Below are 26,301 nucleotides of genomic sequence, written 5' to 3' on the forward strand. Positions count from 1 at the left end.
TTTATGGTGTAAGCAATATTTAAATACGTAATGAATGTTTTAATTTGAATCTCTGAGCACACACTGGTACTTTATAGTAGTATGCAAACTGAAATCTGACTTCCTTTTACAGTACTGTATATTCTTGCCCAGTGCACCAATTTGAGAAACAAAATATCAAGCAGCACCCATTTATGATATACACAGGTGGGTAGTATATCAACGAACAGACTAAACAATGGAAAATTCAGGGTGGAGAAATAACACTATTATGAAAGGACAGATTGCTACTCATCATATAGTAGAGATGTTGAGTCCCAGACAAGCACAACAAAATGAATGCCATATCTTTTGAACAAAAGGCCTTCTTCTAAGGTAGACAACAAACACACATTCACACATGCACAACTCACACACTCAGGGCCACTGTCTTTGGCCACTGAGGTCGAACTCTTTACTGCAGCTGTACCTGATGGGAGAAGCACTCTGTGGGTGGTGGGTGTGAGGAGGATGCTGGGGAAGGATAGCAGGTAGAGGTGGGGGAAGGTCTAGTGCTGCTTGTATGAGCACAGTAGGATTGCTAAGTGCATTCGGGAATGTTTGGGGATAGAAGAAAGGAGAAGGGGAACAGAAAAGGAGAGAAGTAAAGGAATGGAAGACTAGTGGGTGCATTGGTAGAATAGAAGGCTGTGTAATGCTGGAGTGGGTGCAGGGAAGGGATAGTAGGTGAAGGACAGGGAATATTGAAAGTTGAGGCTAAGGGGGTTGTAGGAACATAGGAAATATTGCAGGGAGAGTTTCCACCTGAGCAGTATCTGAAAGCTGGTGTTGATTGGAAGAATTCAGACAGCATAAGCTGTGAAGAAGTCATTGAAGTGAAGCATATTGTTTTGGGCTGCACATTCAGTAACTGGGTGGTCCAGCTGTCTGTTGGTTACAGTTTGTCATTGGACATTCATGTGGACAGACAGCTTGTTGCTCGTCATGCCCACATGGAAAGCAGCACAGTGGTTGCAGCCTAGTTTGCAGTTAATATAGGATAGAAAAAATGCTTGTGACTGAAGCAGCACAATGATTGCAGCCTAGTTTGCAGATCACATGAGTGCTTTTGATGGGATAGGAGATGCTTGTGAACGAACTGGAGTAGGTGGTGGTGGGAGGGTGTATGGGACAGGATTTGCATCTAGGTCTGCTGTAGGGATATGACCCATGAGGCAAGGGGTTGAAAGAAGGGTTGGTGTAGGGATGGACAAGGATACTGAGTAGGTTTGGTGGGGGACAGAATACCCTGTAGGAGGACTGGGAAGGGTAGTGGGTAGGATATTTCTCATTTCAGTGCGCAACATCTACATCTACATCTACATCCATACTCCGCAAGCCACATGACGGTGTGTGGCGGAGGGTACCCTGAGTATCTCTATAGGTTCTCCCTTCTATTCCAGTCTCATATTGTTCATGGAAAGAAGGATTGTCGGTATGCCTCTGTGTGGGCTCTAATCTCTCTGATTTTATGCTCATGGTCTCTTCGTAAGATATACGTAGGAGGGAGCAATATACTGCTTGACTCCTCGGTGAAGGTATGTTCTTGAAGCTTCAACAAAAGCCCGTACCGAGCTACTGAGCGCCTCTCCTGCAGAGTCTTCCACTGGAGTTTATCTACAATCTCCGTAATGCTTTTGTGATTACTAAATGATCCTGTAATGATGTAAATAAAATAGAAAGAAACTTCCACATGGGAAAAATATATTAAAAACAAAGATTCCAAGACCTACCAAGCGGGAAAGCGCCGGTAGATAGGCACAATAAATAAAACACACAAACACACACAGAATTTCTAGCTTTCGCAACCGACGGTTGCTTCTTCAGGAAAGAGGGAAGGAGAGGGAAAGACGAAAGGATGTGGGTTTTAAGGGAGAGGGTAAGGAGTCATTCCAATCCCGGGAGCGGAAAGACTTCTCTTAGGGGGAAAAAAGGACAGGTGTACATTCGCACACACACACATATCCATCCGCACATACACAGACACCAAAAATCCTGTAATGAAGCGCACTGCTCTCCATTGGATCCTCTCTACCCTTCTATCAACCCTATCTGGTACGGATCCCACACTGCTGAGCAGTATTCAAGCAGTGGGCAAACAAGCACACTCTAACCTACTTCCGTTGTTTTTGGATTGCATTTCCTTAGGATTGTTCCAATGAATCACAGTCTGGCATCTGCTTTACCGACGATCAACTTTATATGATCATTCCATTTTAAATCACTCCTAATGCGTACTCCCAGATAATTTATGGAATTAATTGCTTCCAGTTGCTGACCTGCTATTTTGTAGCTAAATGATAAGGGAGCTTTCTTTCTATGTATTGCAGCACATTACACTTGTCTACATTGAGATCCAATTGCCATTCCCTGCACCATACGTCAATTCGCTGCAGATCGTCCTGCATTTCAGTACAATTTTCCATTGTTACAACATCTTGATATACCACAGCATCATCCGCAAAAGCCTCAGTGAACTTCTGATGTCATCCACAAGGTCATTTACGTATATTGTGAATAGCAACGGTCCTACGACACTCCCCTGCGGCACACCTGAAATCACTCTTCCTTCGGAAGACTTTTCTCCATTAAGAATGACATGCTGCATTCTCTTATTTAGGAACTCTTCAATCCAATCACACAATTGGTCTGATAGTCAATATGCTCTTACTTTGTACATTAAACAACTGTGGGGAACTGTATCGAAAGCCTTGCATAAGTCAAGAAACACAGTATCTACCTGGGAACCCTGCCGGAGAACGTGATTCATTTACTTCAGTCTTGGGTGCTACTGAGTCATAAGGGGAGTGCTCCTCTGTGGTGAGACAGTGACCATGTGGGAGGTGTTAGGTGACTAGGAAGACAAGGCATGAGTGATCTGTTTCTGAACAAGGTTGGGAGGGAAATGATGGTCAGGATGGATTCATCTTGATCCCCAGAAATATTTTGGCATAGGATGGTGCCACCTGAGTGCCTACTGCTGTACCACTGATTTATTTGTAGGTAATGACTTCAAAGGAAAAGTAATTGAGGGTGAATATGTAGTTGCTCATAGTGACCATGAAGGAAGTTGCAGGTTTGGAGTCAGTCAGGTACTGGGGAAGGTAGTGTTTAATGGCAGCAAGCCCATGGCCATTATGGAAGTTAATGTAGAGCAAGGTGGCATCAATAGTGAAAAGATAGGTGCTGTGTGGTAAAGGGACTGTGGAGAGTTGCTGGAAGAAATTGTCGGTGTTTTTTATATAAGAACGTATGGGCTATAAGATGAAGGTGTTGGTCAACGAGAGTACAGATTCTCTCTGTGGCAGCACAGAAGCCAGCCACAATGGAGTGTCTTGCATGGTTGGGTTCATGGACTTTAAGAAGCATGTAGAGGATAAGACTGTGGGCAGTGGTAACACTGAGGAGGAGAGATAGAGACTCAGGGGAGAAGTTCTAGGATAGGCGTAAGGATCTGAGGAGAGGCTGGATATTCTATTGGACTTCTGGAATGGGGTCACTGTGCCTGTGTTTGTAGGTGGGTGAATCTGAAAGCCAGTAGAGTCCCTCCACCATAGTGGTGGACACTTAATCAGCAGGTAGGATTATAAGGTCTGTATTGGGTAGATAGCAGTTCTTTCTGGAGATGTAACATTTGTTTGAGAGATTTTAGGAATGATGAAGAGCCAAGGTTTGTTGTTAATAAACTCTGGAATGTCAACAGGAGGTAATTTGGGAGCAATGGGGATGGATCACGGTTGGATGGAGGAGTGAATTGTGTCAGGCAGGGCTCAACGTCAGTTTTGAGTTGAGACTGATTGATAATGTTGTAGCAAAAAGAAGTATTACCATTGCAGACACCAGGAAAAACACTTTTTTGCCACCAACCCCACATATCACATGCAACCCAAAGCCATTTACCACCAACCTTACAAATCACATGCAACCCAAAGCCAATGTTGAATCCTGCCTGACTGAATCCTATTCTCCATCAGGGTTTCAACTACCTCCTGCCATGCCCTGAAACGGGGTATAACCAATCCACTAAACTTCCCATGCCTCCCACTGTGGTAGTCCATTGCCTAGCAAAACTACACAGCATCCTTATCCATCACTATTCCACTCCTACTCCCAAATGCTTGTCTCATGCCTCACATTCCTGGAACAAGCTCAAATGTATACCAGTCTTGTTGTTGTGCCCATCTGTTGTGTCAATACAGAGAGCACCAATCTAACCTCTTTATAATATTAATGTACAAAGTAAGTATTAGAGCAGATTTTACAAAGTGTGAACAATGAGGTGCAGTGTTGATTGACTCAATGATATGTAGCTGAGAGAGAGAGAGAGAGAGAGAGAGAGAGAGAGAGAGAGACTGCTGAACAGCAAATCCAAGTGTTGCAGACACTATTTATCCCAGGCTATGATGGTGGGCTCCTAATGAATGAAAAAAGTTTTTAATTACTTGTCACAAAATGTCCTTAATACCATCACCTCCTCAGCAGAAGAATTTAGTACATCACATGCTCACGAAACTTCATCTGTCTTTGTTGCCAGGTAGAGCTGAATGGTCATGTGTGAATAAGGAAATTCACAGAATTAATGTGAAACTTAAAAGTAGTTGTAGGCTATTCAGCAATGTGAAATTAATTGACTCAAGCACACTTGACAGAGAATGTTTTACGAAACATGGGCTTCACCTTAACAGAAATGGGAAGGCCAGGTTAGGAAACTTAATAAGGGAAGCAATTAAATGCAATTACAAAGTGACAGCCACTGAACTGGAATTGTATAAATCTCCAATAGCACAAACACCAGCAAAAACAAATGGACCATCCAAAAAGCAGTAGCAACAGAGGAACCTACTACTGAACCAACATTAGCAGCAGCAGAACTAACAACAGAAGCAATAGTTACAGCATCAAAAACCAACCTACCAGAATCATTAGCATTCACAGCAACATCAGAAGCAGTAGTTCCAACATCAATAACCAAGCAACCAGAATCAGTGGCATTCACTGCAACAGCACACAGCAGCAGCAGTGGTAATAGGAGCCACCCTTGAGAAGCCAGGATTTTTGCTGGGGCAAAGCAGTGAACAACAGCACATAACAGGGAAAGAGATAAATGCTTGCAAGCAGAGGAATCTACAACAAGGATTTTTGGTACCTGGCCTCAGTTACAAGACTAACATAACATAACCTTCAGATACACCAACTTCCAAGTCTAACTGGCAACAGACTCAACTCCACTGTCATCAACAGAAGAATAACCATGCCAACAGCTCATCTAAAGGATTTTTTAGCATCAGGTCTAAAGGGAAAGGCACCACCAAGATAAGTGAAAACAAATGCCTAACAGTGTTTCACCAAAACATTCAAGCCATAAAGAACAAAGCACAACAGCTAGAAGTAGAATTGGAAAATTTTGATAGCCAAATTTTGTGTATCACTGAACACTAGTGCAAAGGGAAGGAAATTGAACACATTGCATTAGCCTCATTTGACCTTGCATGTTACTATAGCAGAATCTCAATGAATGGTGGAGGTTCATGTATCTATGTAAAAAAAAAAAAAAAGGTATGTCATTTAAAGTTAGATATGATCTTTTAGATCTAGGTGAGGACAAACATTTTGAACTTTCCGCTGTTGAAATAATAGGACCTGGCATAGCAAAAAAATTAGTCATATTTTGTGTGTACCGCTCTCCCAGGGGAGAGATTGATATATTCTTTTCAAAACTGAATCAAAGCAAATGTAATTATCTGTGGTGACTCAAACATTAATATGATGAAGCCTGATAAGGCTAGCAACATTTATGTTAAAATTCTAAGCTGTTATGGGATATCCTCCCTTGTTAATTGTCCAACTAGAATAACGAAAGAATCCTCCTCATCTATAGATCATGTAGCTACAGATATTGGTAGTAAAAAATGTCATATTGTTGTCCAAAACCTGGGCCTATCACACCACCTCTGCCAGATCTTAAAAACCAACATTCATGTAGAAACTCCTCCTAAACTTTGTACATACAAAAGAATGTTTTCCAAATTAGCCCTGTATCAGTTTAAATCCCAGCTAGAATATGAAGATTGGAGGGAAGTCTATGCAGAAACCAATGCAAATCAGAAATTTATCAAGTTCATGTTAATTTTTAAACTCAGATTTGAAGAGATGTTTCCCAAAACTCTTTATCAAATTAAAACTACAAGGAGAAATCAATGGGTGACTACAGGTATTAAAAAATCCTCAGAAACTCTTAGATATCTCAACTCCATAAAAAATAATCCATCTAACCCAGAAGTTCTGCAATTCTACAAAAAGTACAGGAAAATATACAAAAAGGTGTTGCTAGCAGCAAAAAAAACTTTCAAACAACAAAATATTACTTGAAGCTGAAAACAAGAGCAAAGCAGCCGGGAACATCGTCAAACAGGAAACATCTAACTCTGCTGAAAAGGACCTCAATTCACATATTAAAAACAAAGATGTACTAGTAGATAACCCTAAAAAATTTGCTGATTTTGTAAACTCATATTTCAGTAGTATTGCAAAAAAATTACAGCAGAAATTTCCAGATACATATGATTTACCTACTCAGAACCAGCCAACAAACTCAATCGTGCTCTTGCCAACTACAGGAAGGGAAGTGGCACTAGTAGTACACCAACTAAAAAATAAAACTTCAGTAGGACTTGATGAAATCCCAGTCTGCATAATTAAAGAATTTATAGACTCCATAAAGGGCCCATTAACAGACATAATTAATGAATCTTCCGAATCTGGATACTTTCCGGAGTACCTAAAACAAGCAAAAGTTATACCTATCCTTAAAAACGGAGATGTGGAAAATGTAGAGAACTACAGCCCGATCTCTATACTGTCTATCATTTCTAAAATAATAGAAATACTAGTCAAAAAGAGACTGCTAAATTACCTGAATAAATATAATCTTCTTTCCAATGACCAATTTGGTTTTAGGCCCAGAAAAGGCATACAATCTGCTATAGCACAGTTCACTAAAGTAATTTTAGAAGCACTGGACAAAGGTGAAAATGTAAGTGGTATCTTTTTAGACTTGTCCAAGGCCTTTGATACAGTTGACCACAAAATCTTACTTCATAAATTAGGGCAAATAGGAATAAGAGGTGTGACAAAGAAGTGGTTCTAATCATACTTGGAAAACAGAGTTCAACAAGTTGAGATATCACAAGTTTCAAACAATTCCCTTATAAAACACCTGTCTGACCCAGAAAATGTTAATATAGGCGTCCCACAGGGGAGTGTATTAGGCCCAATATTGTTTCTTATATACATTAATGACTTCCCACAAAGTATCAGACACGGAAAAAAAAAATACTTTTTGCTGATGACAGCAACATAGTAATAACAGGTGAAAATCGAATACAACTGTCAGAAAGAGCATGTCCACAACTGGTCATTAAAAAATAAAGTAACCCTAAATGTAAAGAAAACTAACTATATTAACTTCCAATTGAACAAAAAACACAATGCCACTAGAATAAAAGTTAATAATAATAAATTACAATGTGTAACAAGTACCAATTTCTTAGGGATGAATATAGACAGCCAACTGAAACGGACAAACCATGTCAACATCTTGGCAAAGAAATTATCCACAGCATGCTATGCTCTTAGAATCCTTGCACCGGTATGCAATAATACCTGTCTTCAAATAACATATTACGGATATCTACACTCAGTCCTCAGCTATGGGATCATGGTTTGGGGAACAAGTGCCAGTAACATACAAACTGTGTTAAAGTACAAAAAAGAGCCATAAGGATAATAACAAACAGCAACAATGTGGCCCACTGTCTAGAATTATTTAGAAAGCTAGGCATTCTCACTGTTTCTTGTGAGTATATCTTTCAGAACACAATGTTCATTAAGAAAAATCTCAACATGTACAACACAAACAGCCTAATACATGAACATGAAACAAGAGCTTGTCACCACCTCAATCTAGATAGAAAGAACAAGGCAAAGACGGAAAAAAGTATATTTTATAGTGGGATAAAACTGTATAACAAATTACCACAAGAAATTAAAGAAATAAATGAGCCCCTCACTTTCAGACAAAAGCTTAAAACCTTTTTAGTAAGTAAAAGTTGTTATACTGTAAAAGAATATTTAACATAGACGTAGATTATTAGCAACATATGACATTATCACCAAAATATTATGTAATTATGAATGTGTGTATGACTAGTTATAAAAACTACACAAAATATGAGAAACCTGTTTCATTATAAATGTAAATTTGTGCTCATGTGTTGTAAACTGACGACATCCATACGATATTTATTGTTCCACAGATGAATAAACAAATAAATAAATAAAATCATCACACGTAGCCATAAACATTTCTGTGGAAGGCACACAATACAGTGAACTGTTTTAATCACCCTTCCAGAGACCATAGGAGCATCACATAACGAAACCAAGTTTAGAGCTCTACTGACAAACGTGTACTGTCCCTTGTTTGAAAACAATTTCTTCTTGTTAGTTAGTTACATGTTCCACTAATCAGTCTCATATGATGTGGAACATGTCAAGTGCATAACAGATGCACACATGAATAAAGCTTTTATTATTATTATTTCTTTCTTATCTCAGACGTTATGTCTGGTCTAAAGTAGAAAGTGACGCTGACCTTGATCAAGTGTGACTACCTTTTAACTGTACGGTATATGTTATATTGCACTTAGGAACTTCCGGGTAATTGAACATGTATCAATAATTACGGATTTCTGTAGTTGTATATATAGGTTTGGATGTAGGTGTATTGCATTGATGTACTGGTGGATATTGTGTGGTACGACTCCTGTAGTTGATAGTATAATTGGTATAATGTCAACTTTATTCTGATGCCACATATCCTTGACTTCCTCAGCCAGTTGGATGTATTTTTCAATTTTTTCTCCTGTTTTCTTTTGTATATTTGTTGTATTAGGTATGTATATTTCGATTAGTTGTGTTAATTTCTTCTTTTTATTGGTGAGTATGATGTCAGGTTTGTTATGTGGTGTTGTTTTACCTGTTATAATGGTTCTGTTCCAGTATAATTTGTATTCATCATTCTCCAGTACATTTTGTGGTGCATACTTGTATGTGGGAACATGTTGTTTTATAAGTTTATGTTGTAAGGCAAGCTGTTGATGTATTATTTTTGCTACATTGTCATGTTTTCTGGGGTATTCCGTATTTGCTAGTCTTGTACATCCGCTTGTGATGTGATCTACTGTTTCTATTTGTTGTTTGCAAAGTCTGCATTTATCTGTTGTGGTATTGGGATCTTTAATAATATGCTTGCTGTAATATCTGATGTTTATTGTTTGATCCTGTATTACAATCCTGAATCCTTCCGTCTCAATGTATATATTGCCTTTTCTTAGCCATGTGTTTGATGCATCTTGATCAAGGTGTAGCTGTGTTGGATGATACAGGTGCTTGCCACGTAGTGTTTTCTTTTTCCAATTTAATTTCTTCGTATCTGTTGATGTTATGTGATCTAAAGGGTTGTAGAAGTGGTTATGAAATTGCAGTGGTGTAGCCGATGTATTTATATGAGTGATTGCTTTGTGTATTTTGCTAGTTTCTGCTCGTTCTAGAAAGAATGTTCTTAAATTGTCTACCTGTCTATAATGTTGGTTTTTTATGTCGATAAATCCCCTTCCTCCTTCCTTTCTGCTTAATGTGAATCTTTCTGTTGCTGAATGTATGTGATGTATTCTATATTTGTGGCATTGTGATCGTGTAAGTGTATTGAGTGCTTCTAGGTCTGTGTTACTCCATTTCACTACTCCAAATGAGTAGGTCAATATTGGTATAGCATAAGTATTTATAGCTTTTGTTTTGTTTCTTGCTCTCAATTCTGTTTTCAATATTTTTGTTAGTCTTTGTCTATATTTTTCTTTTAGTTCTTCTTTAATATTTGTATTATCTATTCCTATTTTTTGTCTGTATCCTAGATATTTATAGGCATCTGTTTTTTCCATCACTTCTATGCAGTAGCTGTGGTTATCCAATATGTAATCTTCTTGTTTAGTGCGTTTTCCCTTGACTATGCTATTTTTCTTACATTTGTCTGTTGCAAAAGCCATATTTATATCATTGCTGAATACTTCTGTTATCTTTAGTAATTGGTTGAGTTGCTGATTTGTTGCTGCCAGTAGTTTTAGATCATCCATGTATAGCAAACGTGTGATTTTGTGTGGGTGTGTTCCAGTAATATTGGATCCATAATTTGTATTATTTAGCATGTTGGATAGTGGGTTCAGAGCAAGGCAGAACCAGAAAGGACTTAATGAGTCTCCTTGGTATATTCCACACTTAATCTGTATTGGCTGTGGTGTGATATTATTTGAATTTGTTTGGATATTAAGTGTGGTTTTCCAATTTTTCATTATTATGTTTAGGAACTGTATCAATTTAGGATCTACTTTGTATATTTCCAATATTTGTAGTAACCATGAGTGGGGTACACTATCAAAAGCTTTTCGGTAATCAATGTATGTGTAGTGTAGTGACCTTTGTTTAGTTTTAGCTTGATATGTCACCTCTGCATTTATTATCAGTTGCTCTTTACATCCTCGTGCTCCTTTGCAACAGCTTGCTTGATCTTTAGGTTTCATATAAGTTATTCCATGTGTAAGTGTATAAGGGAATGTGTATGGGTCTGCAATGTAACTGTTAAATAATTTAGTTAGATGTGAATGTGTTGAGGTGAACTTCTTTAGCCAGAAATTTGCTATTTTGTCTTTTCCAGGGGCTTTCCAATTGTGAGTAGAATTAATTGCTTTGGTGACTTCATGTTGCAAAATTATCACTTCAGGCATTTGTGGTATCATCTTGTATGTGTCTGTTTCTGCTTCCATCCACCGTGCATGCCTTTTATGTTGTACCGGGTTTGACCATATGTTGCTCCAGAAGTGTTCCATGTCTGTTATGTTTGGTGGATTGTCTATTTTAATGTGTGTGTGTTATCTATTGTCTGGTAAAATTTCTTTTGGTTTGTGTTGAAAGTTTGGTTTTGGTTCCTTCTATTTTCACTTTTTTTGTATCTTCTAAGTCGTTTGGCCAATGCTTGTAATTTATGCTTCTTTTCATCTAATTGCTCTATCGTTTCTTGTTGTGAGATTTTACCTAACCTTTTTCATTTTCATTTTCTTATAAATTGTGTTAGCTGTCCAATGTCTTTTCTCAGTGTTTCTATTCTGATCTGTAGCCTGTGTTGCCATGCTAGTTTTGTGGGTTTCTTCTGTGTGTTGGTTGGTTCTGATCTCTGCCTAGTGTGTATATTTAGTGTAGTGAGTGCTCCTATATAAACCAGTAGTTGTAACTCTTCCATAGCTGTGTTTTCATTTATTTTGTTGTGTATGATTGTGTTGATAGTTTTTATTATTGTTTCGACTTGTGGGTTATTTGTCGGTCTATGCAAGAATGGTCTAATGTCTGTATTTGTGTCTTTGTATTCTATATATGTCAGCTGAAATTTTTCTTCTATATCTAACATGTATGTCACTTCGTGTTCTATTTGTACTTGTTCTGGTGGCAGTCTTAAGATTTCGTTTTCCTCTGATTGTTTAATTGATGTGTGTTGTTCTTTGTTTGTTTGCTCTGGGATGTTTGAGTCCATTACTGTATTTTCGTCTTCTTCTGATTGCACATTATTTTGTTCCAGTATTTTTTGTACTTGTTGTTTGATGTTTGCTAATTCTGACTGGGGTATCCTGTTATTTTTGATTATTACACAGATCTGATCAACTAGTCGTTGTTCTCTTAAAAATTTTAATTCTGGATATCTGGTAATAAATGTTGTGTATACTTGTGATCTGTATCCAGTTGTGTTGGTTCCTAGGTTTGTTGCTTGGTAATAACAGAACATGAGGTTTCAATTAACTTCATCTGACCATCTCATCCTCTGTCTTTGTTTTCCTTCTAGGGTGGTTGCAGGAAGCATGTCCTGCAAAACACCTCTATTTGGATTTAAATCATTTTCCAGTTGGCTAGGAGTGTCGTTACCATTGTGGGCGGGCATAGGGTTCAAGCGTCATCCCCGGCGCTTGTCCGAGGCTTCTTTAGTTCTGTCCTGAACCAACTAATCACACTAAAAGGGGGGTTAGCCCTATTAGTGGTTTGTTCTTTTCGTCGCCTTTTACGACTGGCAGAACATACTGGAGGCCTATTCTTTTCCCGGGCATCCACGGGGAAGAATTATTATTATTATTATTATTATTATTATTATTATTATTATTATTATTACCTACCACATTCCCTTAAATGGCATAAAATGCATATATTATACCTATGGAATTATTTATTCCCATTCAGGAATTCATCTGTGGTGTAGCATAATGAGTTGTCAAGGAGATATGACTTCAATTTATTTTTGAAATTATTACTGTTGTCTGTCAGACATATTATTTCATCTGGTAATTTACTGAAAAGTTTTACACCAGCATATTTTACACCTTTCTGTGCCAAAGATAGGTTAAGTAGAGAACAGTGTAGGTCTTTCTTTCTTCTGGTGTAATAATCGTGAATGTCACTACTATTTTTAAACTGGTCCATGTTATTGAGAACAAATTTCATATCAGAGTAAATGTACTATGGGGCTGTTGTAAGAATTTCTAACCTTTTAAACACATGCCTACAAGGTGTGCAACACAAGTGTCTAAGTGTTGAATTACCCCAAAATATTATTCTGTGTCATCAGAGAGTGAAAGTATCCAAAGTAGGTTGGATTACTAATTTCTATGGCCTCAAAATTAGCAATTATTCTGATTGCAAAAGTTGCTAAACCAAGTCGCTTTAGGAGATCTAAAATATTAATTTCGCAATTGAGATGCTCATCTATATATACATCCAAAAACTTAGTATGCTCTATCCTGGCTACTGACTTCTGTTCATGTGCTCCTTACAGTAGAAAACTGGATGTACTGTGTTATTTCAAACTTCAGAGGTAGGCCATTCACAGAAAACCAATTAATAACTTTTACAAAGACATTATTTGTTTCATTTTCTATTGGAGATTCTTCACTGGATTAATAATGATGATTGTATCATCAGCAAACAGTATCAGTTTAGCTTCTTGTGTCAGGTAAGAAGGAAGATCATTCACATATATCAAGAACAGAAAGACACCCACGATCGAACCCTGTAGAGCACCTAATGTAATTTCACTCCAGTTAGATGAAGTGGGAAACTTCCTTAAATCACTTTAACCATATAAAGAAACGTTTTGCTTCTTGCCCTGTACACATGACTTCAACTACTCATATGCTGTTCCATTTATACTATATAATTCTATACTATATAATTCTATACTACATAATTTATACTATATAATTTCTGTAACATAATGTCATGGTTCGCACAGTCAAATCCTTTGGATAAGTCACAGAAAATTCCCATTGGTGACATTTTACTATTTAAAGACTCCATTATATGGGCAGTGAAAATGCATATTGCTATCTCAGTGGCACAGCATTTTTGAAATCCAAACTGTGATTTACTAAGTATCCCATTACTATTGAGATGGCTAACCACTCTTGAGTACATTACTTTCTCAATGATTTTTGAAAATGCTGTAAGCAAGGATACTGACTAGTATTTATTGAAATCTGTGATGTCCCCTTTTCTGCTGGGAGACTTGACAGTGGCATATTTTAAACTGTCTGAGAAAATACCTTGAGTTAGTGATGCATTAGATATGAGGCAGACCACCAGCTGTAAATGCTTCACATTGTTTTAATATCTTGTTAGAGATGTCATCTATTCAAACAGAACATTTCTTTTTCAAATATTTAATGATTTTCCTTATTTCACAAGAGGTTGTTAGGTGAAAATTAATCTGACTAATATTTCTCACTGGCCACTGTGGCTGAGAGGTTCTAGGCGCTTCAGTGTAGAACTGTGCTGCTGCTACAGACGCAGGTTCAAATCCTGCCTCGGACATGGATGCGTGTGATGTCCATAGGTTAGTCAGGTTTCAGTAGTTCTAAGTCTAGGAGACTGATGACCTCAGATGTTATGTCCCATAGTCCTTAGAGCCATTTGAATTTTAAGATTTCTCAAAACTGACCCTTTCATGTACTGCTTGACTTTTTCTTTCAAACTATTCTCACCAATTTTTTCAACTACACTTAAGAAATGGTTGTTAAATACATTAGCTACTTGTTTACTGTTGGTTAAAATGGTATCATTCTCTTTAATTGTAGTACTACCTACCCCAGTGGTTACTTTTCTCGTCTCCCTTCTACAAACATTCCTTATTGTTTTGATTTTATTGCCCGAGTTGTTAATTTCATTTCTAATAAACATATTTCTTGATTTACTGACAACTTTTCTCATCTTGCACAAACACAGACAGTTTCAAGGAGTAATTACTAGTATTGGTCATTGCCCGCCATCTTCAGATCGACAAGACATACTGTTCTTTCTAAAAAGTGGCCACTCTATTTTATAGAACTAAATGAGAATTAATTTATTATTTCAGATAATGATAATGGCACCTGTCTCTGTCCCTATGCATTATATTTCTCCTCTCCCTTGACTGAGAAACATTTCATTATCATATGTGTAATGACTAAATGACTTACTGCTGTTTCTAATAGTTTCATACTAACCTTACCTACATAATCTGTATGGTCAATCCATTCCCCATGTTTCACAGGATCTTGCTGGAATAAAAAGAAATGTGAGATTACACATTCTAGAATTCACATTATAATCAAGTTTTACATGATAACTGAAGCGATAAGTGAAACAGAAAACACCATAAAACTAAAACATATTAAGCAGAAAACAAATATTATGTTTCAGGAAGTTACTACTCTTTATTTTTTTCTGTAGAATAATTTCAAACAGTACTGAATGAGACTGTTAAGTGTTTTGATGGAGGTTCAGATCAGTATCAAAATCTAGAATTGAAACAAATCAGTTTCAAGAAGGGAAGTGGAAGAGCTATTTGTGTGATTCAGTATTCATTGGTAATTTATGTGAAAAAAGGCATTAGATGAAAAGTCATGACAAGCAAGGACAAAAAGGAGTCACTTGGAGCAAAACCATCTTGAAAGGGTGTTAGCTAATGTGCACGATAATTGTTAAGTTTGAGAAAGAATTCTTAAAATGAAAAGAAGAAAATGAAGAAGAAGACACGAACAAGAAGAGAAGGGATGGAGAGAAAATAATAACAGAATAATAGTTACAGCTTATAAGATCCATTTCCATGCATTACAAGTGGACAATTATTTCAAGTAAGTGGAGGAGGAAATGCATTGGAAAATGAGGATAGATTACGCAGAAAAGCTTGAAAGTACTTTTAAGCTAAAAACTGAAAACAAAATAAGTCACAACAGAGCATTTAGGGTAAGGTCCCAAAATTACTTTCACTTATTACTGATGATAGTTATCCCCTTCATCCAGATTCAGGTCAGTTTGAGACATTTATGATACTTCTCTACTTTCCCCAGTTTTTCACCATTCTTCTTCTCTCGTCTATTACTGTTTTGTTTGAGTCCAAGTTTCTTCTTCTTAAACTGGTCTTGATGAAGTCAGACTCTCTTGTGTGGTTCATCCTCTTGTCCTCAAGGTAGGCCTCCATAATTTATTTTCATATTTGTTCATCTTCCATTCTCTGTAAACATCCTCACAATTTTAATCTATTCTTTTCATTTCTCTCATTCCAATTTTCTTCCTAACATCTTCATTCCTCACTCTGTGTTTGCTTCTTTTTCCTAATATACTCATATTTCTTAGGAACTTCACTTCTTATCATTGTCCAGATCTTTAATGCATATGTCAATATAGATGTAAAGTAAGTCTTGTACAGCATTTCCTTGCACTTCACTAACACCTCCATTCCCATGCTAAGCACCTTACACCACGGTAAAATGCGTTTCTCTGTTGTACCCTTTTACTAATTTCTGCCTTCATCTTTACATTCTGTATTATCACTCTTCCATGATGACTCTAGGAATACACTACAGCCCCTACAAATCACTCACACAGGGATCATGAGGACAAGACTAGAATAACTGCTGCACAGACAGAGGCATTCGACAATCATTGTTGCCACATTCCACATGTGAATGGCATTGTTAGAAAGCCTAACAAATGGTACAATGAAACATACCTTCTGCCATTCACTTCACATGGTTTTCAGAACATAGATGTAGATGTAGATGTAGACCACACTGCATTTCATGCCATATTTCTCAATTTCTTTCATTTACAATAACTAGTTGTTCTCGTATGTCCTTACAGTTGGTTTCCTACTGCACAATATCATTAGCAAATAACACTAACTCCATCTCCCTTCCTCCATGAGTTTCTTGTGTCTCTTTCACAATTTTATCCATCACCACTGTAAATAATAATGGTGACACCACTTTTTTATGGTCCCAAACCTGCAACATTGTTAAACTTATCAGTTGTTCCAACTTGAATATGAACACAGCTGAAGCTTTTGTCATACATTGCCTTTAATATTTTATAGTATGTTTTCCATCTCACTTTCTTTCTGAAGTTCCCTGCACATTTTATCTGGGAAAACTATTGGTATATCTTCACTAACAAGGAGACCATATGAACTTTCTCTCACTGATTTGATTCGTATTGACAGGGTATGTAAGGCATGCCCAGGATCCAACATGTGTGAATAAGAAGACACAACTCTCAACCATTTCTGAGAAAACCGAGTTTGAAAATTTTAGGTGTACTTACATATTTTGTATGGTCACCAGTAAGCAAAGTGTCCACAGACGAGAGAATAAGTGCTTAGTTTTATAAGCATGAGGTTTCTGGATTGAATCTTGCTGCTGGTACTACTTTCTTTGGTGATTTATCTGCATCAATATTCAGTGGTGTAATTCAATATGTGTGACATCCAAGAACCATTTATCAGTGTAAAACAAGTTTGTTTTGCAACAGACACACTGAATAAAACTGGACGTGCAAAAATGTTGTGTTTTCCAGTGCTATAATTCAATATGTGTGGTAGACCACGAAATTGTGTGACATCCAAGAACCATTTATCAATTTAAAACAAGTTTGTTTTGCAATACGCATACTGAATAACACCATGGATGTGCAAAAATATGGTGTTTCTTCCACCTGCTGTATGTCACAACAATTATTGTTTTCCATATTTCCTACAACCATTATCATCCTAATTCATGCAGTGCTGCATAGGTTACCCATTATACATGTCACATCACAAATGTAGATACAATTATATAAATAAAATGACTACACTAATTTGGTTGTAAGTTATCGTAAACCCTTTTTTCATTTCCAATCTCCTTAAGAGAAAACTTTTTCTCTTTTTCATATTAAAGATTAGGAAAATAGTAAATGAATGACTAGATGTCGATACTTTTCACACTCATAACAAATCTGTTGTTAGTATTATGTGGATATGAAAAATAAACTACTAGCAGTGAGTTTTGATCCAGAGACCTGGCCCATATGAAGTGCCTACTCATTTCCATGAACAAAGCTTACAGCATAAGTATGTCTATAATTCTCAAACTTGATTTACTCAAAAACAAAATGAAAGTTGCTTCTTCATGTTTACAAATGTTAAAATCCTAGTCATTCCATACACACCCTATCAAATGAATCAGATCTGTGAGGGAAGTTTGTACTTTCCCCTTGAAAGTCAAAAAATGTCATCACAAGATCTTTAACCTGCTCCAAATACCTTTCCATTGACTGTCTCATAATAAAGATTGGATCCACTGTTGTTCTTCTGTGTTGAAAGCTGTACAGCATGCTAATCTTACCAACCCACATATCACCAGTAAATTTTCAGTCTCTTCATAAAGATTAATTTGTTTCAAAAACTTTGAAACATGTAAGAAGTTTTCAACAATTACTTTTCTAATGCAGCACAGCAGTTAATAAATACACACCTTGAAAAACATCCAGCCAGTCACTCAGATCAAAAAATTCATCCAAACACATTATTCATGTATCCAGTAACACCTGAGATACTGTCAAGAATCCTAGAATAATACCTAACAAATATTCGGTGTGTGTTGATGAGATACCAGGTGCTATTATCAACATTTCTTGTGGAACCACTAATAGACATAGTAAATTCATCTTTTGAGAGTGGTGTGTTTCCAAATAATCTAAAAACTGCAAAAGTAACATCTTTGCATAAGAAGGGTACAAAAAATGATATTGTTAATTATAGGCCAGTTTCAGTATTGTCAGGCATCAGCAAAATTATGGAAAAATGTCCCTTAGAAGATTAAAAGTTTTCTTAAATAAAGAAAGGTTGATAAGTGATTCCCAACATGGGTTCATAGCTGGAACGTCAACTCAGACAGCTAATTTTGCCTTCTTAAATGAAGTATTAAAAGCAGAGGATGATAAGCAACATGTATCTCGGATATTTATGGATTTAAGTAAAGCTTTCAATGTTATTGATCATGGTATTCTCTGGCATAAATGAAGTAATAATGGAATTAGAGGCTAAACTGAAAGGTGGCTCCAATCATACCTCAGTAATCATCAGCAGATTAAAGAAATAAAAGACAAAGATAGTGAAACACAAAAAGTTCCTAGTCTTTACAGTGATGAGGAGAAAATCAAGTATGACATCTCACAAGGGTCAGTTCTGGGAAAAGTCCTATTTCTGCTGTATATAAATGACTTGTCTAGTAAAATACATGATGAATCCACTGTACTCCTTGAAGATGACACTAATGTTCTAATTAAATGACAGACTGACGAAACTCTGCAGGAGGCTGCAATATAAGTTATGCATTCCTTAATGCACTGGTTCAGGACCAATAGGCTTATCATAAAGTCTAAAAAAAACTGTAGCACTTAACTTCCACACCACATACAACCTCCATCCAGCAAACCCTGTTTTCACTATCAAAGGAAAGGATGTGTTGAAGGTCATTGTTGTTGTTGTGGTCTTCAGTCCAGAGGCTGGTTCGATGCAGCTCTCCATGCAACTCTATCCTGTGCAAGCTTCTCCATCTCCCAGTACCTACTGCAACCTACATCCTTCTGAAACCACTTAGTATATTAATCTCTCAGTCTCCTTCTGCAAATTTTTACCCTCCATGGTGCTCTCCGATACTAAATTAGTGATCCCTTGATGGCTCAGAACATGTCCTACCAACCGATCCCTTCTTCTAGTCCAGTTGTGCCACAAATTTCTCTTCTCCACAATTCTATTCAATACCTCCTCATTAGTTATGTGATCTACCCATCTAACCTTCAGCATACTTCTGTAACACCACATTTCTAAAGCTTCTACTCTCTTCTTATCCAAACTATTTTTCGTCCACGATTCACTTCCATACATGGCTACACTCCATACAAATAATTTCACAAACGACTTCCTGACACTTAAATCTATACTCAATGTTAACAAATTTCTCTTCTTCAGAAACGTTTTCCTTGCCTTTGCATGTCTACATTTTACATTCTCTCTACTTCGACCATCATCAGTTATTTTGCTCCCCAAATAGCAAAACTCATTTCCTACTTTATGTGTCTCATTTCCTAATCTAATTCCCTCAGCATCACCTGCCGTAATTTAACCACATTCCATTATCCTCGTTTTGCTTTTGTTGATGTTTATCTTATATCCTCCTTTCAAGACACTGCTCTTCCAAGTTCTTTGCTGTCTCTGACAGAATTACAATGTCATCAGAGAACCTAAAAGTTTTTATTTCTTCTTCATGGATTTTACTACCTACTCTGAATTTTTCTTTTGTTTCCTTTACTGCTTGCTCATTATACAGATTGAATAGTATCAGGGAAAGGCTACAACCCTGCCTCACACCCTTCCCAACCATTGCTTCAGTTTCATGTCCGTCGACTCTTGTAACTGCCATCTGGTTTCTGTACAAATTGTCAATAGCCTTACGCTTCCTGTATTTTACCTTTGCCACCTTCAGAATTTGAAATAGAGTATTCCAGTCAACATTGTCAAAAGCTTTCTCTAAGTCTACAAATGCTGGAAATGTAGGTTTGCGTTTCCTTAATCTATTTTCTAAGATAAATCATAGAGTCAGTATTGCCTCACGTGTTCCAACATTTCTATGGAATCCAAACTAATCTTCCCCCAGGTTGGCTTCTACCAGTTTTTCCATTCATCTGTCCAGAATTCACGATAGTATTTTGCAGCTGTGACTTATCAAACCGACAGTTTGGTAATTTTCACAACTGTCAACCCCTGCTTTCTTTGGGTTTGGAATTATTATATTCTTCTTGAAGTCTCATACATCTTGCTCACTATATGGTAAAGTTTTGTCAGGGCTCACTCTCCAAAGGCTTTCAGTAGTTCTAATGGAATGTCGTCTACTCCCCATTCTTCTTGTACTGTATCTCTTTCCCCCATTTCTCAATCTTTCATTTAGTGCTCTACCAGAAACACTCTACAGCCTCTGGTTCTGCCAGTTTATCCAGGTACCATCTCCTTAAATTCCCACCTTTTTGCAATTTCTTCAGTTTTAATCTACAGTTCATAACCAATAGATTGTTATCAGAGTCCACACCTGCCCCTGGAAATGTCTTACAATTTAAAACCTGGTTCCTAAATCTCTGTCTTACCATTATATAATCTATCTGATACCTTCCAGTATCTCCAAACCTCTTCCATGTACACAACCTTCTTTTATGATTCTTGAACTAAGTGTTAGCTTTGATTAAGTTATGCTCTGTGCACAATTCTGCCAGGTGGCTTCCTCTTTCATTTCTTACCCCCATTCCATATTCAACTACAATGTTTCTTTCTCTTCCTTTTCCTACTATCGAATTCCAGTCACCCATGACTATTGAATTTTCGCCTCCCTTCACCATCTGAATAATTTCTTTTATCTCATCATACATTTCATCAATCTCTTCATCATCTGCAGGGCTTGTTGGCATATAAACTTGCACTACTGTGGTAGGTGTGGGCTTTGAGTCTATCTTGGACACAATAATGCATTCACTATGCTATTTGTAGTAGCTTACCCACACTCCTATCTTTTTATTCATTATGAAACTTACTCCTGCATTACCCCTATTTGATTTTGTATTTATAACCCTGTATTCACCTGACCAGATGTCTTATTCCTCCTGCCACCGAACTTCACTAATTCCCACTATATCTAACTTTAATCTATCCATTTCCCTTTTTAAATTTTCTAACCTACCTGCCTGATTAAGGGACCTGACATTCATTACTATATTTTTCATCAAATTTGGCTACCAACTGCTTGAAGGATTTATCAGACTGTTGTTCCACAGTACTAGGATACTTTCACAAAATTCTGCCACTAATTTTTCAAATGATTTTTTTCTGCTCCTTAATTTTAGTTTTAAGAGTCCCATGTCTTTACCTAAAAAGATATACATATAAAGTTGATATAATTGAAGATTCGTAAACAAAGAGATACAGTCAATTAGTATTTTGCACACAGAAACATTTTTTATCAATTTTATATTTTTGTATAATTATGGAGAGCAATGAGCATAATTATAATACTAAATTTAAATATTACAACTTGAGAGTACCCATTCAAATAAAAAAAAAAGAGAGTACACCCTTTAAATTGACAGATAGCTCTGATGCTCTCAGAGGTTTCTTTCCTTTCAGTTAGGTCAGTTTGTTTGTGTACAGCTACTTTATTTGATTCTAGGCTATTGTACTGGAGAGATTTTAAAGCTGAGACACGTGAATGGAGATGATATGTACCCCACTGATTTTCATTAATCCATATCTGGTATCTGCATGCTAATAATTGTCTAACATATTGAAAATGATCAGGTGTTTCACAAACAATTACTGCAGATTTAGTCCAATGGGCAATCAGCTCTTATGGAGTGTCTGTCAGTGTCTTGTACATCACATGCTTTGTATCCTATCACAAAAAGAAATCCATAGGAGTGGAATCAGGAGAACTGGCGGCAACGGTATGGGCCCACCTTCAGGACCCAACAACTGGGAAAAACATTGTCTAAATCAATAATTTCCTCAACCAAGTGTGTTAGGCAGTTGATAAAGTCCAATCAGATGGTTGTGAATTACACCAGCCCACACATTTGTGGTAAATCTCTGTTGACGGTGGAAGATATAAGTGACCTTACTATTTTTCAACTTGCAGACATAACCATTGTGACTGTTGACTATTCCTTCTCCTGTGAAGGCACCCACATCAGTAAACAAAACACACATTTGGACATCAGGGATCTTTGCAGTTTGGTGCTGAAACCATTGGTGTAATTCAATGTACAAGGGAAAGTCATCAGTTGGATAAGTCTTGTAGATTCTGATACTTGAATTGGTGCACGTACATCTCATGCACGATATTCTACACATTGCTATTGGAATATTTAGTTCCTATTTCAAATTGAGCCATTGCACACTTCAAGGGCTAACAGTTTCTGCTCAGAATGGTCTAAGGCAGTGGTCAGCAAACTCGTTAGACAAAAAAAAAAAAAAAAAGCAAAATGTCAACAGTATAACCATTGAAATTTCTTTTGAGAGCCAATTTTTTTTTAAATTCAAGGAATACAAACATCTCAAAAATTAGATCGACAGGAAGTGCAAAATTGCTAAGCAGGGATGGCTAGAGGACAAATGTAAGGATGTAGAGACGTATATCACTAGAGGAAAGAATAGATTGCATGAATATCAAGAGCTCAGATGGAAACCCAGTTCTAAGCAAAGAAGGGAATGCAGAAAGGTAGAAGGAATATATAAAGATCTATACAAGGATGATGTTCTTGAGGACAATATTATAGAAATGGAAAAGGATGTAGATGAAGATGAAATGGGAGATATGATACTGCGTGAAGAGTTTAACAGAGCACTGAAAGACCTAAGTTGAAACAAGGCCCTGGGCATAGGCAGCATTCCATTAGAAATACTGATAGCCTTGCAAGAATCAGCCCTGACAAAACTCAACCATCTAGTGAGTAAGATGTAAGAGACAGGCGAAATACCCTCAGACTTCAAGAAGAATATAATAATTCCAATCCCAAAGAAAGCAGGAGTTGACAGATCCGAAAATTACCAAACTATCGGTTTAATAAGTCACAGCTGCAAAATACTATCGTGAATTCTGGACAGATGAATGGAAAAACTAGTAGAAGCCAACCTCGGGGAAGATTAGTTTGGATTCCATAGAAATGTTGGAACACGTGAGACAATACTGACCCTACGATTTATCTTAGAAAATAGATTAAGGAAAGGCAAACCTACATTTCTAGCATTTGTAGACTTAGAGAAAGCTTTTGACAATGTTGACTGGAATACTCCCTTTCAAATTCTGAAGGTGGCAAGGGTAAAATACAGGAAGCAAAAGGCTATTGACAATTTGTACAGAAACCAGATGGCAGTTATAAGAGTCGAGGGACATGAAAGTGAAGCAGTGGTTGGGAAGGAAGTGAGACAGGGTTGTAGCCTCTCCCTGATGTTATTCAATCTGTATATTGAGCAAGCACTAAAGAAAAGAAAAGAAAAGTTTAGAGTAGGTATTAAAATCCATGGAGAAGAAATAAAAACTTTGAGGTTCACCAATGACATTGTAATTCTGTCAGAGACAGCAAAGGGCCTGGAAGAGCAGTGTCTTGAAAGGAGGATATAAGATGAACATCAACAAAAGCAAAATGAGGATAATGGAATGTAGTCAAATTAAGTTGGGTGATGCTGAGGAAATTAGATTAGGAAACGAGACACTTAAAGTAGTAAAGGAGTTTTGCTATTTGGGGAGCAAAATAACTGATGATGGTTGAAGTAGAGAGGATATAAAATGTAGATTGGCAATGGCAAGGAAAGCATTTCTGAAGAAGAGAAATTTGTTAACATTGAGTATAGATTTAAGTGTCAGGAAATTGTTTCTGAAAGTATTTGTATGGAGTATATCCATGTATGGAAGTGAAATGTGAACGATAAATACTTTAGACAAAAGGAGAATAGAAGCTTTGGAAATGTGGTACTACAGAAGAATGCTGAAGATTAGATTGGTAGATCACATAACTAATGAGGAGGTATTGAATAGAATTGGGGAGAAGAGAAATTTGTGACACAACTTGATTAGAAGAGGGAGAAAAAGAGATGAATACACTAAACAGATTCAGAAAGATGTAAGTTACAGTAGGTACTGGAAGATGAAGAAGCTTGCAAATGATAGAATAGCATGAAGAGCTGCATCAAACCAGTCTCTGGACTGAAGACCATGACAACAACTATAGTAATGAACATCTGAAAATACAGCATTTGCTGATGCTGGTGCTGAGATAGATAATTTTCCTAAACAACAGTATGTGGAGATTAAATAAGCAACTAACTCATTAAATCGAGCAGAAAATGTTAATTACTTGAATAAAATAATAAATGATAATGAAGAACATAACTGTTTTTGTGTTTTGAAAGATAACTTAATAATCAGAGTGAGAGAAAAGAGTTTAATTGTTGTTGATTGCACTGACAATAAAATAAAATCCATGCCCATTGCAGCACGACATTATTTGAACTTTGGAATGAAGTAGTTTCGAACTTAATATCTCAGAGCCAATAAAATTCTTCTGGGTTTGAGGCCACATTGAGGCTATTATTATTTGCAGTCTGCCACAGCTTAACTGGTGAACAATTAATCAAAACCAGTTTTGTTATTAGTTTTGTTGTTGAAATGCAGCCTGCCAACTTATGGTAGTGAATGTGTTAGGTAAACTAAGGTCATGTGTTAGTGGTAAGTTATTACTCAATGGATACTATGCCTTTTTCCACACCCATTTAACATATGCCACTTCGTTGCGGGGAAACTCACCTGGAGCAAAACAAGTTTTCATTTGGGAAAAGATGGCAGTCAGATGCATCCATGGAGTCAGAGTAAACGAGTCTTGTAGACCAAATTTCAAAAATCTAAAAATACTAACAGTTACAGCCCTCTTTATACTAAGTTGTCTGATACACACAAAAGAAAACCAACACAGTTACAAACTATGACAATCTATCCATCACCATGACACAAGTATAAAATAGAAAACTGACATCCCAGTTGCTAGACTAAAGAAAACTCAAGATAGTTACAAGTACATGGGAGTAAAACTATTTAACATGTTGTGAATAGAGGCACATAATGTGTCGGTGAATTAGTTTAAAAGTGTCACAAACAAATGGCTCAGAGAAAAAGCTTTTTATACAATAGAAGAGTTTATAATGCGCACTAAAGATGATCTTAAGTACCAGTACTAATATAGTTTCACTTAGATTAAACTTATACATGTAAATATAATGCAAATACCTTGTGCAGCATCAAGGACAAATTTTTGTATCTTATTAGACAATAATGATCTACAATATATTACACCATTTGTGTTAGTTATGTAAACTGTATATGTACACAAATGACGACTCCAATTGCAATTTTTAATGCCTAAAGATAGATAATAAAATAAATAAAAAAAATAAAAAGTAAAAAAGTTATATTTACAATATTCAGGTACACATGAAAATTTATAATTTAAACACACAAATTTCAGTGTCTGGTCAAACATTAAGAAGGGACAATTCCAAGCAACACTGTAGTAATATTACTGTGCAAGTTAATTTACATGCACTTGATTGATTCTGACCCAAATTGTCCTGAGAAACAGAAAAACTGTAAGTTGTAACAGTAAACATATCCAATTTATTCTCAAAAGTTATGTACCACAATGTGTAAGAGTTAATACAAACAGAAGATTAGTAGTATAGCACACAATTAAAGTGCCACAGTTTCTGTTAATTAAAAGTCTTCTAACAGTCAAGCTTCAGAGAAGGAACAGTGATATTGAAAAAAATGTTTGTCTCATACAGACAAAGCAAAAGACTTTATTTATGTTTTTGGTAATGAATCTTTTCTTGGACTACTGGGCTATACTCTGTGAATAAACTAACGGTATAAAAAGAACACTTAATATTTGAACCTACATGATGGTAGGACTGATATTGTACAGTAATTATCTGATGTGTTTGCCTTTATTATGCTTATTGTTTGTGATAAGTATGTTATAGGATGATTAGTACTATAAAATGAAGCATACTATGATGTTTAGTAATTTGCATAAAGTAATTAGTTATGTTGTGGTATGTCTTTTTATTCTGTCTGAGTTGTGAGATTAATTTCTGCCATTATTTAAAACAACAGTAACTTGATTCTCAAATGGAATACATAATTTACTGTTTTTGATTTTAACAGAACTGAAGAACTTTTCATTAGATGTGCGTTAACATGTATCTTGTTTTGCGTAGTAAAAGAATAATGGTAGATGAAATCT

General features: G+C 36.5%; 1 protein-coding gene across 1 annotated transcript in view; it reads right to left on the minus strand.

The window, feature by feature from the left end:
- LOC126281097 (serine/threonine-protein phosphatase 6 regulatory ankyrin repeat subunit A-like) overlaps positions 1-26,301 on the minus strand; it is a 333,802-nt gene that overhangs the window by 204,604 nt on the left and 102,897 nt on the right. Inside the window, exon 3 of the mRNA XM_049979815.1 lies at positions 14,649-14,702. Coding sequence (XP_049835772.1) covers positions 14,649-14,702 — 54 coding nt within the window. The remainder of the gene's footprint in view (positions 1-14,648; positions 14,703-26,301) is intronic.

This window comes from Schistocerca gregaria, chromosome 1 (assembly GCF_023897955.1).
Source record: "Schistocerca gregaria isolate iqSchGreg1 chromosome 1, iqSchGreg1.2, whole genome shotgun sequence".
In the NCBI taxonomy this organism is placed as follows: Eukaryota; Metazoa; Arthropoda; class Insecta; order Orthoptera; family Acrididae; genus Schistocerca; species Schistocerca gregaria.